Here is a 9159-nt window from a genome sequence, read left to right as displayed (position 1 = left end):
AACCAATCCAGCTGTTCATCATCCCCTCGAGGCTCGTTGATTGTTAGATACCTGGTATGGGATTGGGGTTTGACATGCCACATGCACAACGTTATGATACAGGTTAACACTAGGGTAAAACTTTATTCCACAAACATACAAATGATAATCGCAAATAGTAATTACGTCATTATTTGCTTGTACAGCTGAAGAAGAAAGCTTCTAAGCTTTACATATACATATTTTAAAAGATATACGACTTTTTGAGCAATTTGCCACAACTTTCGGATTATTAGCTTTTAGAACGTTATATATATATATATATATATATATATATATATATATATATATATATATATATATATATATATATTCTTTTTTTCATCGTAATCACATATTGCTAAGTGCCTGTGCCTTGTGCCTGGAGAATTATAGAGGTTTCTTAGAAATCCTGACGAGAAAGTTTCCCTTTTCATTTTAGTTATTCTTTCAAATGAAGATCAGTGTACAGGTGATGTTCGATGAGTGGAGGGGAAGGTCTCTCAGCCCACTATGTATGTCAGGTAGCCAATGATGAAGGAGATGATGAGGAGGAACACAAAGACCTTGGCCACCATTTCCAACTGTTCCACAGATATGGACGGGGCCCATCGGCAGCGACCCCGCAGGCCAAGTAGCTGCTCATCTCCTCCATATAAACCCGGCATAGGCAGAGGCTTCACTTTGGTCTGGTTGCTTTGGCTGAAAAGTCTGTTGTCGATCAGGATGTGGAAAATGATGACCAGGAAGGTGATGCCGACGCAGAACAATAACCAGATGTCCACCATCTTGAAGTAGGAGGTCTGAGGAAGTGAAGATGACGCCTGCAGGTGGAAAAGATGGATACACATTTAATACAACGACACCGACCACTGTAGACTTGGAAAGGAAGATGATTTCCGCACTGGCTAGGTACTGTATATAACGTTACCTGAGCGAAGAGCGTAGCGAGGACGAGGAGGGCTGTAAGCGCCACCATGACGCGTACGTCGAAGATGGAGGTCCTGAAGAAGAGGGTGAGGTAACTGATGATCATCAGGATGAGTGACGGGATGTAGATGGTCAGGATTGAGTTACCATACAGCCTGGTCATGGGCACGCGAACCCGAGCCTCCCCCGGCAGGTAGTTCTTCCCCAAAAGCACCTTCACCTCCCCGATCTGAGAGAAGAGGCCAGTTACTGATTGTGGTACACCTACGCTGCATTCCTCACGCAAGTCATATTCGCATCTTACGGTCGTAAATCATTCTCTTGCTGATCCACTCCTGTTTTGAATTGTTGTTTTACCTGCAGATTAGATTATAATGAAACATGAGGGAGAAGAGAAGATGGGGTTATAAATCTACTCTTTGAGATTATAAAACTCGTTAATCGTCTGTTGCTTCCCCTCTAACCTTTTGGCAATCGTCTCGGAGCAGTCAAATATCACGTGAAATATATGTCCATGTTGAAAGCTTCCAGAATCTAGTGTTATGTTCCTAAATGTAAACTATGTGTTTTATTTCAGGAGTATCAAACTGACGACGAGTCATGGTAAAGTTAGAGAGGCAGGAGATGACTTGAAAGCCTCTCACACGGCGTTAGTGAAAGAAACCAAGCCATGAGGAGTGTTCACAGTGCAGCACATCTGGTATGTATGTCATTTTTTCCCCCACTTGAGTGTGTGTATGTGTAATTGATTTGCTCATGTTCCCTATGAAGGCAGAGCAATGTGTATCCACCACTGCTGAATATTCATCCACTCCCCCTTTCACAGTGGACGCACTGAACGCAGTGCACTCTCCTGTCTATGAAAGTTTACCCTCCATAAGAATCTAACCCTAAGATCCGCTGCAGTATACAGGTAATCCATGTGATTTTTTTTATTGTATATGGAGTAGAGGTTAAGGCACTGTGAATTATATTCAACAGGTCGCATGATTTGTACTGGATTTTCAGTGGAATCAGAGAAGTTAAATGTTGAAAGCCTGAGATATAGATATTTTCTGTACATCAGCCATTACCTCAGAAATAGGGTTAGATTCTTAAACTACAATCCTACTTGAAATAAAGACTAGACGTAAGTGCATAAGTCTCTAACTGTAACATTATCCTGTTAGAATCAGTCCAAAATTGTTATCAGGCAAAGAAGTATGAATTAGATAGTTTCTTATCCTGTATACGGAGATTTTAATCATAACCTGATATTCATTGAGGACATGGCTTCCCAGGTATTCGACTGAAGAGCTCGGGTGGACGTCGAGGAACGACACCTGGCCAGACACAATCTGCAGGTGGACGTCGCAGTACTGGCTGTCGAAGGGATAGAGTGTGAGGTCAAACTGGCAGGCGTACACCGTAGCGTACTTCCTGCTTACCGAGAGAGGGTTCTCCTCCCCTGAGTATATATCCACTGTTGGTAGAAAATAGAAGCTGTAGTGGGTATTGACTACACGGTAAAAGGCAAATCATCGTAAGTATTCATTATCATAATATAACTAAAGACAATGTACAACCAATTATTGTGCAGCAAAGCCCATTAAAAACATTCAGAAAAAATAGGAAAATAAATCAGGTGTTGCACAACCTTCTGCAGCGGCCCCCTCGTCCCTTCCCAAGGGTTTGGTCATTCTCTTGACGAGCGTGGTGGCGTCTTCAGCAAGCAGCGACTGGTCGATAGTGTCTGTGTTTAGGAGCTTCACTAGCGGAGACCACAGCTTCATCATGGTGTCCAACCTTGGACTGTTCAGACTATCGTTCACTTTCAGGTTGAAGTACTGAAGCCTGTTGTCAAACCAGATCATCTCTATTTCGTAAGACAACTTCATGGCCATGTTCACCGTCTGAACATCTATGGATTTGATGACGACGTTTATAACAACGGGCAACTTGGAGTCCTCCTTCCCCGGCACCCTTGGAGGAAGATGCTGATGATAGTCTTTTGGGAACGAGATCAGTTCGCATTCCAGCTCGTCGCTTTCATCCCGGCAGTCATACTTGAGATCGCAGCGGTAGTGATGGGGAATGCAGGTTCCATCATCACAGGTGAAGTGGTGGCGAAGACAAGGCGTCAGGAGCATTAGGCGTCGACCACCACGATCTTGACCGCAAACCTCCTTCTCAAGCTCCCACCATCTTCGTCCCATCGGGAAATCAGGATCAAACACTTGCATCTTTGCTATAGTGTAGCCTTTCACTGTGTCCACATAGATCCATGTTCCGTTCTCCTTCCTGATATGGTACGTTCCGTAACTTCTGAAAATCAATCCGCCATACTCCTCCTGGTACGCTACGAAGTAAACATTTCGTAGTTCTGGCTCACAGGTTCCAAGGAAGGAAAATCTTTGAGGTTCTGTGAAAGTACAAAGTGCGCATCTGTCCCAGGTGCAGTCATCGTCAATCAGGCCGTCTTGTCGCACCGCTGCGCAGTTTTCGTACCTGTAACCATTAGGCTCATTTGGTGACCAGTACGATGAGTTATCGACATACTTGTGGTCATAAGAAGCTACCCATACATTCTCTTCCTTTTTATCATTGAGCGCACTCCAGAAATAAAGTGGGCAATGGTCAGTGTCAGGCCAGGTGGTCTCCGACAGCTGGTACAGATACTCTGCCTCCTGCAGACTAGTGACATGGGGCAGGTGGGTACCTAGGGCCTCACACACATACTGAGCCGTTGCATCCGAGACCTGAGGGAACCAGAAGTAGATGTTACTTTCCTCCTGCTGGCAAAACTTGGGGAGAAGTAGGTCGTAAGAGGATACATTGTGCAGTGTCCAGCCCCCTTCCCACGAGATGAAGTTCCCTTTCGGATCAGTCTGACAACGAGCCATCTTCAGGATCTCTTCATCGCTCAGTATCTTGTCCCACACGTTCACCTGCAGGTACACAATCCATCATAAAATTTCACGTAAAACCATTAAGAAGCAAGACGAAGAACCCAGGAAAAGCATATAACTATTAGTAATAATGAAACCCCCTATCTGAAGACCTACGAGATAATGTACAACAGAATAAGATAAGAGTGTACAACAGAATAAGATAAGATATCCCTAAGTAGAATGAGTGATAAAGCTCCAAGGTTATAGCAGAAGGAATTTTTTAGGTTTGAGGACGATAATAACCCAGAATTAACTGAGGGTTACCACTGATTCCAGAAAAATTTGCTTTTCCTCCAAACTTTTTACATCACTGACTCCAGACCTGCAATGGCCGGTGCGTAGATGAATGAATCGTGAGTCTGTGTATAATATTACACTCATTCTGGTGATTTACAGTGAATGTTTTTGCTCAGCTCACCGGGCGGAATACACAAAGCATGTGGGAGACAGTGAAAGGTGGGCACCTGGCTGATGTCGCCGCTGTAACTCTCCTCGAAGGCCTGCCCGTTACCGACGGCCACGTAGTCGCCAAAGGCCGGACGGTCGACATCGTAGTAGGTGTGCTGCACCACCTCACCGTCCAGGAAGGTTTGGATCAGAAAGGTCGTATGGTTGTGGGTGAAACACATATGGTACCATCTGCGGACGTGAAGACAAATCTATTCAGGCTGAGGTTGAATTTGACCCTCGAGAACCACTGACTTAACTCCAACTGTAGAACCTTGTGACACCCGACTTGATAATGAGGGTTGGAGTTCCATCATAATACTCGTAATTGTTTATTCACTCTGAGTATTGATAAGTGGATAGGTTAGGAACGTCACCTATTATTAAGATACACAGCATCACTGTCCTGATATGTGTCTGACGTTCGCGTGCAACTTCTTATTGATGCGGATAGTGTTAGCTCCCTCGAATAGAACCTCAAAATATCTGGCACGGCAGTTGCCCAACCGACACATACCAAGCAAAGACAATAGACCTCCCAACATCCTAACGAGAGGAATATCACCTACTTCCGGAAATGATAGATGGTGAGAAGGATGTTGCCGAAGGTGACTACCTACGGTGAGTAACAGAAGAAACACCGTGGCGGGTAAGGGAGGAAGTTAACCCAACAGAATAAGTCAGAACTAAGCTATATTGTACATATCTGTCATCCTGTCCACAGACGGTTTAGTATCTACAGTATATTTACTCGTTCCATGATTGTAATTACCATACTGGTGGACGGAGGTGCTAGACTAAGCAGCACCAGTGAAGATAGCTCACCTGAAGGCCCAGAGCTGGCGGTCTAAGGGCATAAAGTGCCAAGTGTGGGAGATAGCAACCCGCACCTTGTCCACCCACACCTCTGCCGCCGTCACGCCACGGAGGAAGAAAATGATCAGGCAGTTAATAATGGTAACCCCAGTAATCTGTCAGTGCCTGAAGTATTGTTACGAATATACATCTGTGTAGAGAGAAAGAAAACACCAGCACGAACATAGTATATCATTATTATACAATCCCGACATCCCTTTCGAGGGGCTACACACACACACGTACAGGTTCACATTGCTGTTTTAATTCACTCGAAGAAAAAGTAAGAATTTGAATGCAAGTGTGAATAACTAGTTTTCAAGCGAGCATCACTACCACCAAACATCATGTACTCCTGATAAGACCTCCGATAAAGTCGTGATGCAGTGAAATATCATGAGAGCGAGGCAAGTCTTGTCACGTAGTATCAAATATTTACAAACCAGTAGCCTTTACTGAATTTTATATGGTTGAATTTCTTGTTCTTAGAACTATTATGTGGAAGAAACTATTTTCCTTTTTCTTGGAGAGTCTGCAAGATTTTGTTATATATCACGCACAGGTGTCGTCTGCAACACAGAACACTCAACGACCAAGACAAAAAGAGAAGGACGAAGAACTAGGCAACAACTCACCTCCCCTCAGCATCCAGTATCGGCCTTGAACGCTGTCGTAAAGGAAGAGGAGCGTCCCTCGCTGATGAAGGTAGAAGATCTTGAACCTGACGCAGAAGGTGAAGGAGTAGAGGTATCGGGTCCTGCTCAGGTGTCCCTCATACACCGCTATTGTGTCTTCCGTGGCCACCCCGTCCTCCTGGAACCTGAGTACCATCACCCCCTCCACGTATACTGCTGAGGGGGAGGCAAGAGACGTGAGCCTTCTTTTCCTCCGTAATGGGGAGTAAAACCCTTCCTGAATGTGAAACGTGGTTATTACCTGTTTCCAGACACTAGTAGCAATTTCTTATTCAAGTACTCTTACTGAAAAGTAATTACATATGGTAAGAAACCCTCTGATGAAAAATCGCTTCGCTCTTTCGCAGTAAAACGCTTGCCTACTAGTTTTGTTGTATCCATTTCTATGGGTGAAATGTGTTTGGCATTGCTAAATAGGGACTTGGATTGCGATTTACTTTGTAATCCTAGATCACCACCTTCAGTAAGAAAACGGTGCCAACGGAGAATTCTTAGGAGTACTCGCGTGACCTCGTGTAGAACCATCAATAAGGCTTCCTCGGTGGTTATTATACGTGGAATTACATGCCTAATGTGGGCGAGGAGAATGTAGAATATTACCGACTGAGCCTTGATGCATACCTACGTCCGCTCGGGCGAGAGCGTTGGTCCTGCGAGAACCATGTTTACCAATCGTGACTCGAGAAGCAAGAATCATTACTATGGAACTGGCAAACCCTGTAGGAATTTTGTGGGGTCTCTTGTTTGTCTTTCTTATTTCATGTGAGGGTTCCGAGTGACGCGACGAGCAGCAAGATCCAGGTGCAAATAGTAAGAGCTGGCGAGGGGTACAATGGTAGCTGCTGCCTCTCCAGTCAGTCCTGAGCTGTACTTTGTTGGTACTAAATGTGTGATATATCTGCACTGAAGCGTTTTATTTGCCATTAGTATGGAAAGTGATGAAGTAGATCATCTGATATCTCTCGTTAAGGAGAAGCCAGTTTCATGGGACAACAGTGTAGATGACTTTGTTACAGAGTCGAAACTTTGACCAGCTCTGCTTCGAGGTAAGTAAGCTGTGAATTGCACCACGATTTTCAATCGCTGACTGACAAGAAGATGAACGAATACGGTAAGTTTACGTATTTCATTATGTCCTTATTTGTTACATGAAATTCAGTTGTACAATTGCCTTTCATTGCTACTACAAAACTCATATGCCACAGGACCAGACGGAGGCAGTGGGTTGCCGTGCTTCCATCCGGCGCCGGGTCGGCAGATTCGCCATAAACTTGCCTTAACAACACAGCAGCAAGCCAGCCGGCCAGTCGACCAGCAGGCCAACTCGTCAGCCAGTGTGGGTCATCCTTTCGTCAGTCGTTGGGCGAGTTCATCAGGAAATGGTCTTATGAATCACACATCTAATTGCCCAAACCCACCCTCACTCATCTTGTCTTTCGTTCAGTACGAGGAATTATTGTGTCAGTGATGCATCTGAGTATTGATCGTCGGGAGTGACCTGGCCTTGGCCCTGGTTCCACACGTTTGACACGAAACGACCTGACCTGACAGACACTACACGGTATGATATTCCACAGCCTCACCAAAGGCAGTATGCATAACCTTCGCTGCCTGCACATTTCCACCGCTGAACTGCTCAATAAATTTACATGATCCTTTATAATACTTTTCGGTCGGCATGAATTACCCAGATGACAATCGAACACCTCACACACACACACACACACACACACACACACACACACACACACACACATCTAGTCTCCTGCCCTCGTTGCTATTCGAGAATAACACAAACATGTCGAATCGGAAATCTAGACACCAATAATACATAATTTCGTTGTGATATGCTTTCCCACAATGTGTGGCTTACATATTTCAGTACTTAGCACAATAGACATATTGAAAATATGTTCTTTTTCAAGATTTAGCATACTTCCTTTGTTGGGAAATGAAGTTCAAAATGAAAATATACCAGTACAGAACGTACACGAGAGACGATTATTCAATACATGATCTATATATTATGCACTAAGTAGGAGAGTACGAGGCCACAGCTTACAATACAATGAAAAGAAAAAATCCTATACACATACATACACACACACAAACAAACAATGAGCCATCACGGGCCCGCTCTAGGAAGGAGCTATATGGATTCGAATTCCGGGCGTGGCATACTTGACTACATGTACCCAGTTCGGGTCATCCTACCCATGGGGCTGGTCGATAGATGGGCACCTGACATGACGTTTCTTCTCTGTTCCTGATGCTGCCAAGCTATATATATATATATATATATATATATATATATATATATATATATATATGTGTGTGTGTGTGTGTGTGCGGGAGTGTTCATTTGGTCCTGTTGTTGCATATAATTTGCACTCGTTTATAGTTCTGTTCCCACTCGGTAACATATACAAGAAGCACCCCATCCCAAAGACCGTGATGTACACACGTTCCATACAATACGCTTGATATACACGCAGTACCGTACACACACTGGTGTGTATTATACATACGGTGCACATTCACGTATATGTATGTAGAGTTTGTTAATGTTTCTGTGACAAGGAACTTGTAAAATCTGGTCTGAAATCGACTACATATGCATGTATCTACAGTTCTTTCCGAGCAAGTTTAACAACCTCGCAGTAGTTACCAAGGTATTTAGCACTCGTATCACCCAATTTACATGTATATTTAAAGGAATATTTACAGTTTTAGTGTCCACACTTCTGTATTTACTTTTATGGGGATTATATGTATAACTCATGATTTTCACATACTTTTTCGTGCTTATTCGATACTTTTTTATTTGTTCTATGTGGTAGTTTTGAAAAAAAAAAAAACGAAGTGGCAACATTTAGGTTGTTGGTATCGGCATTCGGTAGAAGCCTAGGAGAGTGTAGTGTGTGACTGGGTATTGTGGTAGCAGGGTATAGGCCACATTGTCAACTCCCGCTTCCTCTCCTTCCCTCCCTCCTGTGGTCGCAAATAATGGTGTTCCTTTGTGAAGTGCTTGGTGCCAGTGCTTCGTAGACTGTTGGTGATATTATGTCGACCTGACAATGAATTCAGCTGGAAAATCTACGGCGTGCATGGATGTATAGAGACACACAAGCATTATTCATTCATATATACCTCATCTTGAGTCAGTTAACGTTTCCTGGTGGTATGGAGGATTAGCAGACGAAAGGCAGTTTGCGCCGTTCAAGTAGGCCATTCTGCATTACGGTGCAAGAGAAGACAGCAGAATGGTGACACAGTCGTCGTAA

At 44.0% G+C, this 9159-nt stretch overlaps 1 protein-coding gene and 1 long non-coding RNA gene across 2 annotated transcripts; one reads left to right on the top strand and one right to left on the bottom strand.

The window, feature by feature from the left end:
- Positions 1–383: 383 nt before the first annotated feature.
- LOC139760091 (uncharacterized) lies at positions 384–6016 on the bottom strand. The gene is made up of 7 exons (XM_071682914.1): positions 5816–6016; positions 5151–5232; positions 4343–4517; positions 2585–3875; positions 2199–2410; positions 950–1177; positions 384–842 (listed from the first exon to the last, which is right to left on the bottom strand). Exons 1-7 carry the CDS (start codon positions 6009–6011, stop codon positions 522–524), a joined length of 2505 nt encoding a protein of 834 aa, XP_071539015.1. The 5' UTR covers positions 6012–6016; the 3' UTR covers positions 384–521.
- On the top strand, positions 1167–6775 carry LOC139760092 (uncharacterized). Its single transcript, XR_011715247.1, has 3 exons — positions 1167–1648; positions 2229–2470; positions 5743–6775. It is a non-coding gene; the product is annotated as an uncharacterized lncRNA (long non-coding RNA).
- The last annotated feature ends 2384 nt before the right edge of the window (positions 6776–9159 follow it).

The sequence above is a fragment of the Panulirus ornatus genome, chromosome 35 (assembly GCF_036320965.1).
Source record: "Panulirus ornatus isolate Po-2019 chromosome 35, ASM3632096v1, whole genome shotgun sequence".
Taxonomy (NCBI): Eukaryota; Metazoa; Arthropoda; class Malacostraca; order Decapoda; family Palinuridae; genus Panulirus; species Panulirus ornatus.
This window is presented reverse-complemented; position numbering and strand designations above follow the sequence as displayed.